This window comes from Miniopterus natalensis, chromosome 4, assembly GCF_054644295.1.
Source record: "Miniopterus natalensis isolate mMinNat1 chromosome 4, mMinNat1.hap1, whole genome shotgun sequence".
In the NCBI taxonomy this organism is placed as follows: domain Eukaryota; kingdom Metazoa; phylum Chordata; class Mammalia; order Chiroptera; family Miniopteridae; genus Miniopterus; species Miniopterus natalensis.
This window is the reverse complement of record NC_142084.1, coordinates 59,635,139-59,651,661: the sequence shown is the minus strand read 5'-3', so window position 1 is coordinate 59,651,661 and position 16,523 is coordinate 59,635,139. Positions and strand designations below refer to the sequence as shown.

General features: G+C 39.9%; 1 protein-coding gene across 4 annotated transcripts in view; it reads left to right on the top strand.

Annotated features, from left to right (window-relative positions):
* The window catches only part of EXTL3 (exostosin like glycosyltransferase 3), a 95,112-nt gene that overhangs the window by 62,419 nt on the left and 16,170 nt on the right, over nucleotides 1-16,523 (top strand). For all 4 annotated transcript variants that reach the window (XM_087816563.1, XM_087816564.1, XM_016213862.2 and 1 more), the window contains exons 2-4: nucleotides 2,134-2,226; nucleotides 3,782-6,407; nucleotides 16,144-16,271. In XM_087816563.1, coding sequence (XP_087672689.1) covers nucleotides 4,260-6,407; nucleotides 16,144-16,271 — 2,276 coding nt within the window. In that variant the 5' untranslated portion in view covers nucleotides 2,134-2,226; nucleotides 3,782-4,259. The remainder of the gene's footprint in view (nucleotides 1-2,133; nucleotides 2,227-3,781; nucleotides 6,408-16,143; nucleotides 16,272-16,523) is intronic.

The window sequence follows — 16,523 nt, the reverse complement described above, 5'->3', positions numbered from 1 at the left end:
CAGCCAAACTATAAGGCAGAATGAGAAATGTAGGGGAGCAAATAGATACTTGGTGAGCAGTAACCATTTCTGTCACACCATTATTGGAAAATTATTGGGAAATGGATGCTCTCTGTATTGCTGGGGGGAGGATAGATGATCATCTTTCTAGTAGACAGTAATTTTAAAGATGGTAAGATATTCTTGCTCTGACCCAGCATTTCATGTTAAAAATTATTTCCAAGGAAATAACCATGGATGTCTGCAAAGATTACTGCAAGAATAGTTGTTATACCATTGATTATCATTAAAAATTGAAAACAGCTTAAATGTGTAACAGAAGGGGATTGGTTAAATAAATTATGGTCTTTCTATATCGTGGGATGATACCCAACTATTAATGATCATGAAGTAGACTCTCTAGTGATGTGAGATGTTAGACTGTTCTTGATATAAGTGAAAAAAATCAGATTAAGCATGTATATTCATGTACAGACAAAAGACTGGAAGAAATCTCTGGTTTTGGCAAAACAGCAGACTAGATAAATACATATATAAATCCTGTGCTACAAAATGCATATTATATTCTCGAGGAAGAAGGGTATATCCTCGTTAAAATAAAAAAGTGAGGTGAGATCAGGGGAAGTTGGGGATTGAAAAGCAACTGAAGAGCAATCTGATGTGACAGCCCCATAGGGTGTTTGTCAGTCTTAGTAACTTGTGTTTTAGTTTCCAAAGAGACGAGCAAAAGCCTTGGGCCTTTGAGTGTTAGAACTGAGACACCAGAGAAAAGTATGGATTTTCGAAGGACTGAACCTTCACTAAAGGAGTAGATAGACTAGTGAGCACGCAGAGATGTTTTTCTTTGCATGGACCCTGGATTGGCTGATGAAGGGAATATCCACTGAGAACTCATGACCATGAGCTTCCCTTCACATGGGTTTTGTTCAGATTTACAAATTGTTCAGATTTATAGTACCTGTAGGGCTGGGAGAATCTCCTGATTGAGAATTGACATAAAAAGTGGTCTAAGGCTAATAATATGACAGAAGTATCTGGAAAACAAACTGTTCTAGAGGGATATACCCTCAACCCAGACCACATAGATTTCCCAGAAACAAAGCACTACCAAAAATGAACTTAATACAGAATTGTAACGCATGTGAGGAAACAGTCCACTATTCCTTATGAGCAAGAATCAGCTGATAAAAATAAACACATGAAGGGAAGGAGTAGAAAACATGAGAATAGGTGCTATCATAAAAATAAGCCCCCCCCCCCCAAAAAAAAGCCAGTAGAACTTCTGAAAATGGAAAATAGTTGCTGAAATTAAAACCCAATGGGTAGGATAAGCAGCAGCTTAGACACAGAAGAATTAATGAAGTAGATCAGGAGTTGCCAAACTATGGCATGTGGGGTAAATCTGGGTTGTGGCTTGTTTTTAATAGACTGCATGGTAAGAATAGTTTGTACATTTTTGTTTTTATATTTTATTAAATATGTTTTTATTGATTTTTTTTTTTGAGAGGAAGGTGGAGGGAGGGAAAGAGGAGGTGGGGGGAGGGGAGAGAGATTGAGATTGAGATTGAGTTTGGTTGGATTGGCTGCCTTTGCACACCCCCTACTGGGGATCAAGCTTGAAACCTGCAACCCAGGCATGTGCCCTGACCGGGAATCTAACTGCCATCTCTTGGATCCTAGGTCGATGCTTAACTGCTAAGCCACGCTGGCCGGGCAGTCTCCATCATTTTAGTGTCAATACCAGTTCACAACCAGTTTTATTTCATCTGTAACTCCAAACACTTCTCACCACTCCCATCTTGTTTATTTTGAAGCCAGTTCCAGATAAATCATTTCCTCTGTAAATGGCTTAGTATATACTTCTGTATTTCAGGGATTTGGTTTGTACATAGATAACCATATATCTGGATGGTTTGCCTTTGAGAGTGCCAGTTTATGCCTGGTGTCCAGTGTATTCGTTAGTAGTGCCCCTTTTCACTTAAAAGAGGTCTCTGTTTCTTTGGACATTAAATTCTGTGGTCATCTTATACATAAGGGAAGCCTTTTCATAGTGGACAGTAAATAAATTCTTTAATAGAACTTTCAGTATTGAGTATTTTTCTAATAGCTTGTCACTTTTTAATTTTCTATCAGGACAGCAAGCCCTGGAGTTCACTATTTCAAGATATTATGTGCTAAAGTATAATGCAGCATCAGTCGAAGAAAGGAAGGATCCTGAAACATATGGTAAGGAGGGAGTGAATGAGCAGAGCTGCCTTGATTATGCCTTCCTTTTCTCCTCCGCTCCATTCTGTCTTTAATATGATTTGATCATAAATGCAGAGAATATTCTTTTGAAAACAAAAAGATTTTAACATTTGAATTAAAAAACAATAAAAGGATAGTGCTTTAGAAATATTAACCTACATTCTTTGGGATATTTGGTCAACTGTTAATTATCCAAGTTTAGGTCATCCAAATTAGGTTTTTCATGATCCATATTTTTTTGTTTTTGTTGTCCTTATCTCTTGCTCTACTTACTCAAGCCTTTTAGTAATATTGTCATCCACTTTAATTTTTATTTAAAGGGAGAAAAGACTGTCAGTCCTTTAATAATTATACTTGTTGAACAAAGGTAGAAGCTAGAGAAAGTAATTATCTGTGAAGTACTACTTATTTTATACTGCCTTGTAGTAGTACCCTTTTTATTTGTTTGTATCTTATATCTTAGGCTAAAGGAATTTCCATGAGATCAAGGAGTACTTTACATTTTAGAATCTCCCAGTGTTATATTTAGCATGTCTTAGACATGTTAAGTGTATGGTATAAATACTTTTTGGAGGGAATTGGGAGTATTCTTTGGCACAGCATATTATGAATTCAGTTCTAGATACGTTGAGTTTGAGGTGAAATTAAATGAAAAGCTTTTGTAGCTTGTGATAGTAAAGTTTGGTAAGAGAACAGGACTGGGAATGTTGTTTCAAGATTTATTAGCCCAAAGTACCATCACATCCTCTATTATTTATTTTCATAGCAACACAATATATTGTGTTTTCTCCATACACCTATCTCCATTTTGGGAGATTAGGAAACTGAGGCATAAGATCTGATAGCAAATCTGTCTCCAAAGGATAAGAAATACTGCCCCTCATTTCTAAGTATAATGTTCTTTCTAAAAGACCAAGTTACTATTTATATTTTAAGAAGGAGCACATGATGTCTACTAACAGATGATAAATGACAAGCAAATTGGGAAATACATTTTGTGTCTGGATTACTGCACCTACTGCTGGGTAAAGCTCAAAGGAGTTCTCTTCAACTCTTTTCATCTCTGAATGTAACAAACTGCTTACAGAGGTGTGTGTTTTTAAGTAGCTCAAAAGGAGACTTTCATGTTAATTGTGAACATAGCTACCATGGCTGGATAGGAAAGTGTTCTCAACTAAACTCGATACCTAAGTCTAGAATAACAAAATGTTGCAAGCATCTTGGCCCTCTGTTGAATGTAGTTGATCATCATTTTATAGGGCTCTAATACTGCTCTGTATCCAGTTAAATAGGAAGAAGGGTGTGTGTGTGTATGTGTAAACTGAAGATGGTTCTGGACTTATCCATTTCTTATTAATCACAAATAAAAATATCCATACTAAACAAACCCTACTACGTTGGACTTAAAATGTTCTGTGAGACACACCAGTGTTCCATTTGATAAGATTTAAGGATTTTATAGAAGTGGACTGGGGACGGGCAGGGTTGTTGAACATGTATCTTCAAAACTCACACGGTTTTCTTTCTTTTACAGGTTTGATTGTTGGCAATGACATCGATAACAGGCTGGCATTTAGTTCTGTCTGAACCAGCTACTTTATAACTGTGAATAGTAACTATGCATATTTGTTGGTCAGCAAAACCAAGGAACAAGAGCTATGGCCATTGAAAAAGTCTATCTGAGTCCAGGTTATTTTTCCTGGGTTTCATCATCAGGGACCTCGTTTTCATCTCATCAACAATGTGGTACCTTTTACCATTTGATAAAGATTAAGGACATGTTCTTTGGTCAACAACCAGAACTTAAAATCTGCTGGAATAGAGTCAGAGACCATTTAAACTACAGCTGAGGAAAATGAAGTTTCCCTTTTATTTGGTGCCTTGTACAGGGAACACACTAACTTTTATGGCAACTCGTGAGTAAAAAGAGATTGAGTTTTGCCTAATAGAAACTCATGGTTATGGCGAGTGACCCAACGTGATCAGAGGGGGCAAGAGCCACAGAAGAACTCATGACAGGCTATACCATGTTGCGGAATGGGGGCGTGGGGAATGGAGGTCAAACCTGTATGTTACGGTGGTCCAATCGTATCCGACTCACGTGGCTCAGTTTTACACTCTTCATCATTCTGGTTTTCTTCCCCCTCATTGCTCACTATTATCTCACCACCCTGGATGAAGCTGATGAGGCCGGCAAGCGGATTTTTGGCCCACGGGCTGGTAATGAACTGTGCGAGGTAAAGCACGTGCTGGATCTTTGCCGAATTCGTGAGTCTGTAAGTGAAGAGCTCTTGCAGCTGGAAGCCAAGCGGCAAGAGCTGAACAGTGAAATTGCCAAGCTGAACCTGAAGATTGAAGCCTGTAAGAAGAGTATTGAGAATGCCAAACAAGACCTGCTTCAACTTAAGAATGTCATCAGCCAGACTGAGCATTCTTACAAGGAGCTGATGGCCCAAAATCAGCCCAAACTTTCTCTGCCCATCCGGTTGCTCCCAGAGAAGGACGATGCTGGCCTTCCTCCCCCAAAGGTCATCCGGGGTTGCCGGCTGCACAATTGTTTTGATTATTCTCGCTGCCCTCTCACCTCTGGTTTTCCAGTCTATGTTTATGACAGTGACCAATTTGCCTTTGGTAGCTACCTGGATCCCTTGGTCAAGCAGGCTTTTCAGGCTACAGCACGAGCCAACGTCTATGTTACAGAAAATGCGGACATTGCCTGCCTCTATGTGGTATTAGTGGGAGAGATGCAGGAGCCAGTAGTGCTGCGGCCTGCTGAGTTTGAGAAGCATTTGTATTCTCTACCACATTGGCGGACAGATGGACACAACCATGTCATCATCAATCTGTCACGGAAGTCAGATACGCAGAACTTACTATATAATGTCAGTATAGGCCGTGCCATGGTGGCCCAGTCCACTTTCTATGCTGCCCAGTACAGACTTGGCTTTGACTTGGTAGTATCACCACTAGTCCATGCCATGTCAGAGCCCAACTTCATGGAAATCCCACCACAGGTGCCAGTTAAGAGGAAATATCTCTTCACCTTCCAGGGTGAGAAGATTGAATCACTGAGATCCAGCCTTCAGGAGGCCCGATCCTTTGAAGAAGAAATGGAGGGTGACCCCCCAGCTGACTATGATGATCGTATCATTGCCACCCTAAAGGCTGTACAGGACAGCAAGCTAGATCAGGTCCTGGTAGAATTTACCTGCAAAAACCAGCCTAAACCCAGTCTACCTACTGAATGGGCACTGTGTGGAGAGCGGGAGGACCGCTTAGAATTACTGAAGCTTTCCACCTTTGCCCTCATTATCACTCCTGGGGACCCTCACTTGGTTATTTCATCTGGGTGTGCAACACGGCTCTTTGAGGCCCTGGAAGTTGGTGCTGTCCCAGTTGTGCTGGGGGAGCAAGTCCAGCTTCCTTACCATGACATGCTGCAGTGGAATGAGGCAGCCCTAGTGGTGCCCAAGCCACGTGTTACTGAGGTTCACTTCCTGTTACGAAGTCTCTCGGACAGTGATCTACTGGCTATGAGGCGGCAAGGCCGCTTTCTCTGGGAGACTTACTTCTCGACCGCTGACAGTATTTTCAATACCGTGCTGGCTATGATTAGGACTCGCATACAGATCCCAGCCGCTCCCATCCGGGAAGAGGCAGCAGCTGAGATTCCTCATCGTTCAGGCAAGGCAGCTGGGACAGACCCCAACATGGCTGACAATGGGGACCTGGACCTGGGGCCAGTAGAAACTGAGCCACCTTATGCCTCGCCCAAATACCTCCGCAACTTTACTTTGACTGTCACTGACTTTTACCGCAGCTGGAACTCTGCTCCAGGGCCTTTCCATCTTTTCCCCCACACCCCCTTTGACCCTGTGTTACCCTCAGAGGCCAAATTCTTGGGCTCAGGGACTGGATTTCGGCCGATTGGTGGTGGAGCTGGGGGTTCTGGCAAGGAGTTTCAGGCAGCACTCGGAGGCAATGTTCCACGGGAGCAGTTCACGGTAGTGATGTTGACTTATGAGCGGGAGGAAGTGCTTATGAACTCTTTAGAGAGGTTGAATGGCCTCCCTTACCTGAACAAGGTGGTGGTGGTGTGGAATTCTCCCAAACTACCATCAGAAGACCTTCTGTGGCCTGACATTGGCGTCCCTATCATGGTAATAGAAAAATGAGCAGTTTGTTTTATTGCATGAAATAGTGTTTCACTCTTAATCCCTTTTCTATATACATATAGATATATACTTTTTTAACGTGTATAGGTATTTTTCCTCATGCAATTTCTGCTTGCTTCCTTTTAAGTCTTTTCAGGCCTTACCAGTTCCATCTCTGCTACACCCTAAATCTTCTAAGACTCTCCAAAACTAAAATTGATACTAGCCTCATGAAGGCTTATGAAACCCCTTGAGTTACCCCATAGATTTTGTTCTGTGTCATAACAAAAATGATGATGAGATTGATGATGAAAAGCTAACCTTTAAGAAGCAGCACTTATGATCTAGGCAATGTAATTTAGCATTTATAGAACTTACTATCATGATTTCTTCATTTTATGTCTATGGAAGCTGAGGCCTGGAGAGGTTATTTTGCTCAAAGTCATGATGAGTAATGGAGGAGCTGAGCTTTAGTATGTCTGATTCCAGAAGCTGCATTTTAAATCACCTCCCAAAGGATTTAGGAAGAAGACCTATTCCATTTACCAGGATATTATAGAAGTCTTTTGGGAAACGAGTCAGGGTTTTATATTTGGGAGTTGGCGATCCCGAACCTTTCCTGTAGTCACTTGTAGGTTCTTTCTCATTTTTATTTGTCATGGTTAGGATGTTGTATTTTACAGGAAAAATATAGCCAAATATGCAGGATAGGGCTTTGGTTCTGAGTATTTTGTTTACCCACCTTCTGATGTAAATTAGACAATTTAGAAGATTACCCATTTCTCTTAAATGTGAGGCCTTAGAGCAGGTCTTAAGCAAATGTCCAACTACTTATTCTGCAGCATAGGTACTTTCCAGAAAACAAAGTAGTAAAGAAGGGCAGAAGATCTGATGAGCCATTTGTTGCTAGAAACTTGGTTACGAAAATTAGTTTTTAGGAAGAATTTGTCTGGAAGAGAAATGTTTGGGTTAGACCAGTTTTTAAAAAATATATTTCATCAGCTCAGCAGGTGTGGCTCAGTGGCTGAGCATCGACCAATGATCTAGGAGGTCGTGGTTTGATTCCCAGTCAGGGCACATGCCGGTGTTGCTGGCTCTATCCTCAATGGGGGCTGTGCAGGAGGCAGCTGATCGATGACTGTCATTATTGATGTTTCTACCTCTCCCTCTCCTTCTCTGAAATCAATAAAAATATATTTATAAAAATATATATATTTCATTGAGGAACTAATTCATGTGAAATATTTTCTAAGCAGCAGCGTGATATAATAGAAAAGTATGAATTTTGAAGTGCTTTCTTTATAGACCTGAGATTAAATAGTCATTTTGTGATCTTTGATAAATTAATTACCTTCTTTGACTTTAAGATTAAAGAGGAATCAAAGATAATACAAGTAGAGAATCTAGAAAGATGCCCAATTATTGATTCCTACTTATTTATGCTGAAGGAGTATGGATACTCTGCCTATATTATGGACAGCTTTGACTCACTTTGCTAATAAAGGCTTCTTGTGTCCTCTTTATAATTTCCCTTTGTGTCATAGCTGTTACTGCCTACTTCTGTACAAATCTTTGTTTTAAATTTTCTTTCTTACTACTGCTGCTACTTGCTTACTACTGCTAACCTTTATTGTATTTTATTTAATTGAATTTATAATCTGAGGCTATTCAAGACTGTGTGGGGTTCTAAAAAATTTTGATCCCAGAATTTATCTTGTATATCAAGAAAAGTGATATAAATGGAGAGATTTCTTTCTAGACTTCCACCCAAGTAAATTTTGCTTTTTTCCCCCTCAGTTACTAATTTTTGAATGTCATTGAAATAAAATAAAAAAAACACACAAACTTGTTCTGTGAAAGGTAGATGCTGCTCAAACAGGACAATAAAGTAGCCTTTATCTTCCATTTTTCCTGAGTTTCCTTTGAATTCGATAGGGATGTAGAGAAGCTGATGCCACCCCTGTTAACAATGACTGAAATTCGTCAGGGAACTTACCAGAACTAATCCTTTCTTTTAACTCTGGTGGGAAATAAGTAGCCCTCTTTGATTATTGGGCAGCTCATTGCAATAATACAATGCCTAGAGGGAAAATGCCAGAAACTTTCCAAAAAGAGAAAACAGTTTCAAGCTAGAGAATTTCACTCAATCCTCTAAATATTTTGTCTTTGCTTTGTATTAAAGAGAGACAGGTTTTTGGGTCAGCAGTTGAATTGTTGACCTCTTGGGAATAGAGCCAACACTACCCAGGTATCAGAGCTAAGAGAGACTGGCAACACTCTCCCTTGTGGAAAAGGGTGCTATTATGAGACATCTCAGAGTGTTTTTTCCACCTAGGATGCAGACATACCCTATCCATTACATTATAGTTAGCAGGTCTTCATAAAGTTAGCAGCCGGGTGGTTCCCAGGCAATCTCTCAGATTTCAGTCTTTCAGGGAAAATGATTTGAGATGAGCATATTGGCTGAATGAATCAACCCAGGAACCTGCATGCCATTTCAGAAAATCCTGGACAATTTGTGCTTCTCTTATGCTCAGATTCCCATCTAAGCAATAGGGACAAATGCTAGGTATTTGTTGGCTAGAAATCTATTGAGCCCTAAGTATTTGAGTAGGGAGATTGCCTTAGGGGTACCTACTGGGATTTATATATTAAAATTCCTCATTCTTTACTATTATTTACATAACAAAGGGGAAACTATATCGAATCTGGTTTGGAGTAAATGTGATATTCACTGACATCATTCCTGGACACTCCTGCCCCAAATGCTTTAAGTAAAGAGAATTTCAGTTCAAATGGGATAGGACCTGGGCAAGGTGACAGGATTCCACAGAGAGAGATGGGGGTAGTATCACCTGTTGAAGTAGATCTCTCACCTGAATGATGTAGGGCTTCTGAGCAGAGGTGGTAATGGGTGACTGCTCTTTCTGTTTCTTGCCTGTTTTGTAAACAGTTGAATCAGGTTCCTTAGCTCCTGGAGTATAACAACAAAGAATATCTAATGGAAGTCAAATGGAGAGTAGTGTTGTGCCAAGGGATTTGAAGGCTAGTTTTGAAAAAAAACCATTAATAGCTGGGGGAACACCACTTTCATTCATCTTGAAGATGTTCCACTGTTTCCAGGCAGCCATTGTTTCTGATGATATGTCAATGGAGTTTCAAATTTTTGTTTTTCTATATGTAATGTATTGTTTTTCTCTGGTTACTTCCAAGATTGTTTTCCTTGTATTTGATGGTTAGCAATGTGAGTATGATGTGCCTTAGCATGGTTCTCTTTGATTGTTATTCTGATTGGGGTTCACTTGAATTTGTTCATTTATGTTTCTCATCGTATTATGGGGAAATTTTATTTATTATTATTTAGATACTTTTTTTCTGCCCCATTCTTTCCCTATTCTCCTTTGGGAACTCCATTATATGTATAATAGACATTTTGATGTCCCACAGTTCTCAGTGGCTCTGTTCATTTCTTTAAAATATTTTTAGTTTTGATAATTTCTGTTAATCCATCATCAAGGGCACTGACTTTTGTGTCCACTTTAATCTAGTCAGTTAAGATAGTCCAGTCAGTTTTAAATGTAAGATACTATATTTTCCATTTCCCACATTTCCATATATGTGTGTGTGTGTGTGTGTGTGTGTGTGTGTGTGTATGTATATACTTTAATCCTCACCTGAGGATATCTTTTCCATTGCTTTTCAGAGAGAGTGGAAAGGAGAGGGAGGGAGGGAGAGAGAGGGAAAGAAACATCGATGTGAGAGAGACACATTGATTGGTTACTTCCAGCACCCACCTTGACCAGGGCTTGGGATCGAGCCTCCAACTGAGGTATGTGCTCTTGGCTGGAATTGAACCCAGGATCCTTCATTCCACGGGCTGACGCTATAAACACTGAGCCAAATTGGCTAGGGAGCGCATTTCCATATTTTTTAAGTAATAGTTTCTGTTTTTCTGCTGAGATTTCCTTTTTTCTCCCCATTCTGAGTATACTTTACTTCATTGAGTATAAATAATGATAGCTACTTTAACATTTTTGCCTACTTTAACAACTGATTCCAACATATGAGTTTTTTGGGGATTTGTTCTTATTGATTTTCTTTTTTCTTGAGGACTGGGTCATGATTTTCTGGTTCAAATAACTTTATATTAACCCCTACACATTGTGAATGTTATATTGTGAAGACTTTGGATTTTGTTTTTTTTTTCCTCTGAAAAGTGTTGATATTTTAATTTTCGTAGGCAATTAATTTAGACTTTACCTGGTCTGCTTATGAACAGCACCAAGCATGCCTGGTTTTGGTGTGGACCAGAGACTGGGTAGTTTATACACAGTTGGTGTTCCTCTTGTCTGGCTCACTCCTTTCTGGAACCTACTTTCTTTCAGGGGCTGTGGTTGCCCCTAGCTCTTCCCTCTTATTCTTCAGGCTAGAAAGACTTGGGTGTCATATGTGAGTTTAAGTTGTGGTGACAACTCTGGCCTACTCTCAGGATAAAAGCAAGTGATTCTCCCCATGTTGGTAATTTCTTTCTAAATTTCAGCTCTCCTCTATAATTTGCCACCTCTGTTCACTGTCTAGTACCTTCAGGTTATTATTATTATTTTTTGGTATTTTTCCCCAGAGTTTTCCCCATCTGTAGGAGGATGGGGTCTGGTAGGAGCTTATTCAGCATTCCTGGAAGCAGAAACCTCCAAGTGATCTCTTGTTGGGGTCTGGTAGGAGCTTATTCAGCATTCCTGGAAGCAGAAACCTCCAAGTGATCTCTTGTTGGGGTCTGGTAGGAGCTTATTCAGCATTCCTGGAAGCAGAAACCTCCAAGTGATCTCTTGTTGAGTCTTAGTCTCATCCAAAATTTTGGTTTGAGTTATTACTTTATTCTGACCAGTTAACACATCTTTCCCACTCTGCTGGATATTCTGGAAAATAGTTATAAATACAGTGGCCTTGTTGAGCATTCTGTGGAAATGAAAACATCAAAATCTGTCCTCTTTGAGTTTTAAAACTTGGACTGTTACGGAAGGGGACATCTTTTGGTTATTAACAGTATAGTCTTGCTCATTCAAAACATTGCTCATCTTTACACTGTATACTCATGTCTCAGTTTTGTGACAGCCAGTTCCTTGATTCTTAATTTTTATTTCTTTTCTCCATAAAGGGTACAGCTGATTTACACAGGGTTCCTGGGAAGGCCTCTTTGAAGAGGTGACATTTGAGCAGAAGCTTGAATGAAGTGAGAGAATGGGCCATGTAAATTCTGGAGGAACATACAGAGAATGGCAAGTGCAAGAAGCTTGTCATGTTCAAGACATGGCAAGAGTACCCAGTGTATCCAGGGTAGAGTGATTGAGGGGAGAATTTGAAAGAAGGTTGGAGAAAGCAGAGGCCAGCACATGTAGGAAGATATAGGCCATGGTAAGGAGTCTAGATTTTATTTCATGCGTGTTGGGGTGCCATTGGAGGGTTTTAGTAATATGATATGTATGGGGCTATGGGAAAAAGAGCAGAAACAGTTCAAAGGCTATTGCAGTAGCCTCGGTGAGTGGTGTTGGCAACTTGGACCAGTGCAGTAGTGATAGATGGTAACTTCAGAGATAAGCATATCACACCACCTGGTAGACTCTAATGTCTTTGTGGAAGTAGTAAGGCCACAATGCACCATTTTTCCTCAAATGAAAACTATCTAGAGATATGAGATTATTTTTCATTGCCCTTTTCCCTCCCTTTCAGCCCTTAATATTAGAATTTAAAAAGGAGAGTTCTGTTGGGGGAACTTAATGTCATGCCAGAGTAGTGATTTTAATACTATTTCCCTAGTAGCATACTAAGGGAAAAAGAAGGAAGCCTGGAAGAGAAGCTGCTTATGTAGTAAACTTGGTGTCATTAATATTCAGGCTTGAGCCTCTGCCAATTGGGCTGTTAAAGGCTTTACTTCTGGCTAGACCTCAGCAAGAGTAGAGAATTCTAAAGGCTGATTTCTTAGAAAGTTGATGTGCTTTATTTATTTATTATTTTTTAAATATTTTTATTGATTTCAGAGAGAGGAAGGGAGAGACACAGAGAAAGAGAAACATCAATGATGAGAGATTCATTGATCAACTGCCGGGGATCAAGCCCACAACCCAGGCATGTGCCCTAACCAGGAATTGAACCACGATCTGGATCGTAGGTCCATGCTCAACCACTGAGCAACACCGGCCGGGCCAAATATTTGTCTTTTGTCCTTCTGATTTTGGTCCCAGAATGGATAATGGGTGGTTTGCTGATCTTTTTCTAACTTTCAAGCACTATAGCTTTGAAGTAAAATTGTTTGAAGAAAGGTGCCCCCCCCCCCCTTTGTATTTGCAGACTTTGTATGGTTAGAAATTTCTTTTCATTTATGGGGGAAAGGTGACTGTCCTTAAATAATGAGCTACATTTATTCTTGGAAGTTTGCTTTACTGTCTCCTGGTGGTTGACTCTAAATTAGGGTGTCTCAGCAGTGGCACCAGGGACCTTTTGGGCTGGATAATTCTTTGTTGTGGGGGGCTGTCCTGTGCTATGTAGGATTTAGCAGCATCCCTGGCCTCTTCTCAATAAATATAAGTAGCTCACTTCTCCCCTGCTGCAGTTGTGATAACTAAAAATATCCACAGACATTGTCACATGTCTCCTGGAGGGCAGAAATCACTTCTAGTTGAGAACCACTGCTCTAATTTTTTACAGCAGACTTATTGACCACAGTTATTTGTGAGTTAACCACAAGCAAGCTGCTGCAGTACTTGATGTTGTGTTTCTGTGAATCCTTAAGGCTTTTTTTGTTTTGTTCTGATGGCTATTGCTTCACTTCCCTAATCCTGAAAGTTGCTGTCATCCCATCCAGAGAGTTGTGCCAGGGCAAGTAGAGGTAGTATGCGCACTGCACGTATTCCTGGGACCCATAGCAGTTGTTCTTAATGGACTTTAATAAGCTTGCTCAATAAACTGGATGTCAAATCTAGGGCAAAACTCATTTGGTATTAGAACTTTTGGTCTCTCTCAATCTTCTAAAGGACAAGTAGGTTCTCTTGACTTGATTTACATTGTAAATGAGAGAAAATTTTGGATACACTCTAGGTATCTCATCACGATCATTTTAGGTTTTTGTTATTTCTTGCTTTTAGATTAAGAATTAGGTTGTTGATAGGATTGTCAAGTTTGGTTGGCAAACAACTTCAGTTTTTGCATTCAACATATGGCTATGTTGATTTAGTAAGAGGTTGCATGCTTAAACGTTTGCACAGCTAGTAAGTGGTGGAATTGAAATTTGAACTCAAACTTTTCTGATTGACTCCAAAGCCAGGCTTTTAAAATTCTCTGTACCAGTGCCTCTCAAAATTTGACATGCATAGGAGTCACCTGGGGATCTTGTTAAACTGTAGGTTTTGACTTCGTAGTTTTGGGGATAGGCCTGCAATCTGCATTTTAACAGAGTCCGAGGTGATGTCTGCCTTGCTGGTCTTTGAATTACACCTGAGTACTGAAACTGTGTGCTGTGTTCCTGGATTACTAGTTTTGCTGTAGCTAATCCTGGTGATTAACCCACAAAATCGGTAGTGTATAGTGGCATAGTCAAGAATTGGATTTTTCAGTTATTTTTTCTTATATTTTAAGCTGTGTGTATTCACTGCTAGAGTTGAGGGAGCTTTGTTCACCTGAACCTGCAGAATTGTAGTTCTGTATTAAGCGAATAGTAGGCATGTTAGTAAAGTGAATAATCTGAGTGAGGGTAGTTTGGGAATGTTTGCATGAACAACTACCACAGTCCATTGATTCTAAGGTGGATGTTATTTTACATTTTAACATTCTGAACTCAGGTGTGTCTTAAGATTGATGGCGTTTTACCATTGCCGCAGTTGGCTTTTGGCCTCTGCTACTTCTGGCCACCCTCCCACTCTCTGGGGAATGGAGCCCAGCAGCTACTTCACTGTGTACTTGGCCGATCCCCTCTCCTCTTTTCCCTGATCCAGGCTTCAGTGCCTTTGTTCTGTCACTGCTGTATCTGAGCCTGGGATCCTGGGCTACAAGCTCAGGGATTTCTATACTGGTCAAATGTGCTGTAGGGCAAGATGGATTTCTGTGTCTTATTGCTTAGCTCTGACATCTGTTCTATGTAGTAGCAAATCTATTACAGGTCCTGCCTTGTCTTGACTTGGGAGGAACTCCTCTGGGGCTGAGGCAGTATTAAAAAGCTCTTTAATAAACATATAAACTATTTTGTGTATTTTCTTATTTAGCAGCATTTTTCTTTTTTGATGATACACAAATTAATAATGCATTTGCCTCGGGACTTTAGTTTAACGAGATTTATAAATATAAGATTAGCAGAAAAAGACTGATTTGGAGTTAGAAGGTAGGACTTAGAGTCTTGCTCTGCCACTTGCTAGTTGTCCATGTATAAAGTGAGAGGTGGACTGGATGATCTCTGAGGTCCTTCTACCTCTTAAGTAATTGGATTCTGAGTGTGCTGGAATGAATTAATTGAATTAATTGAAGTACAAGGACTTTGTGTTAAGAACATAGAAGTGATTAATTTTGACAAGGGGAGGGTAGTGGCAGGAAACCTCTAGCTGGGTATCCGGGGAGAGAATAATTTTGGTAGAAAAATAGGAGAAAGAATATTTTAAGCTGAAGAAACAATACTCATGAGGTCATGGAAATACTTTTGAAATCATTTATAAACTTTTAGACCCTGAATATAATTACATTCGTCGTGCTAGGTAGAGGTTATCCTCAGTACAAGTGAAACATTCTGTTGAGAGTAAGATTACCCACCCTGGCTTTCTAAAAAGATCACTCCTCCAGAAGCTCTCTTTGTTTCTGGTTTTTGAGAATAATATGATGGTTTCTCACTAGTTGGATTAATTAGATATAGATACTATAAAAATAAAATGAGCTGTCAAAGACAGAGAATGGTTATGCTTGTTTATTTGTATATTAGGGGGCAAGGTGAATAACAGCTACTACCTACACTGTCATAAACTGTTCTTATCTGACATAGGGCTTAAATACAGTTTTAAAGTGGTTCTGTTTGGGCACTCATCTTTGTTTGATGAAGAAAATACTGCTTTGCACATGTGGGTCACTTCGGATACAGATTCTTTGAATTGGGATTTGCTGTGGACACAAAAACTGTTAGTTTTACTGAGTTTAGGTACACCTTGAGAGAAAGCTTTTGTATGTGTAGTCAGTGCTGCAGGTAGAAATTGCAAAGGTGAAGTAATTAACCTCAATAGTATAGGCAATCCTTTGTTTTTTAAAATAAATTAAAAAAAGCCTTAAAATTACTCAGAAATGACATAGACTCAACAGATTTCTGAGTTGGTTTTGAAATTTATGAGCAACCCGGGGGGGGGGGTGGGGGGGGGATTCCAGAGTAGGGAATCATAATTTCAGTTCGGCTGTGCCACCTTGTGTTCTCTTGGGAAAGTTATTTTTTATTCTGTTAGACTGTGTGTATCACATGTGTAAAATACTCCTCAGCTTTAGCTTGTTTCACAAGGAAATTAGTTAGCAAATAAGGCTTAAAATGTGAAATCCTCATCCGCTACTTAATTATAAGACAGTTTTTATTCCTGAAAGTCAGGTGCTAGATTATACAAGTGGTAGGTAACCAGGCAAGATTACTCAGTAAATTTAGCCCAGTCTCCTTTGTCCTAAAGGCGATTTTGGTTTTGCATTCTGTAATGCAGCACTGATCATTAGTGTTTTTCCTTCCTTTTTACAGGTGGTCCGTACTGAGAAGAACAGTTTGAATAATCGGTTCTTGCCCTGGAATGAAATTGAGACAGAGGCCATCTTGTCTATTGATGATGATGCTCACCTCCGCCATGATGAGATCATGTTTGGGTTTCGGTGAGGAGCTGATTTTCAATCAAGAAACACTTTAATTCGCAAGTGACAAAACCCAAGTCAACCTGAATCAGGCAGCCAAATGAATTTCTTGGCTGATAGTAACTGGCCGAGAAATCCTTAGAGGTAGTAAGGGCTGATTTAAGACGAGCTGGATCCAGGGTCTTAGGTGATGTTGGAGAACTCCATTTCTCTTTATCTCTAGGTTCTGCTTTCCTCTGTGTTGCCTTTGCTCCCATATAAGCTCTTCCCCTG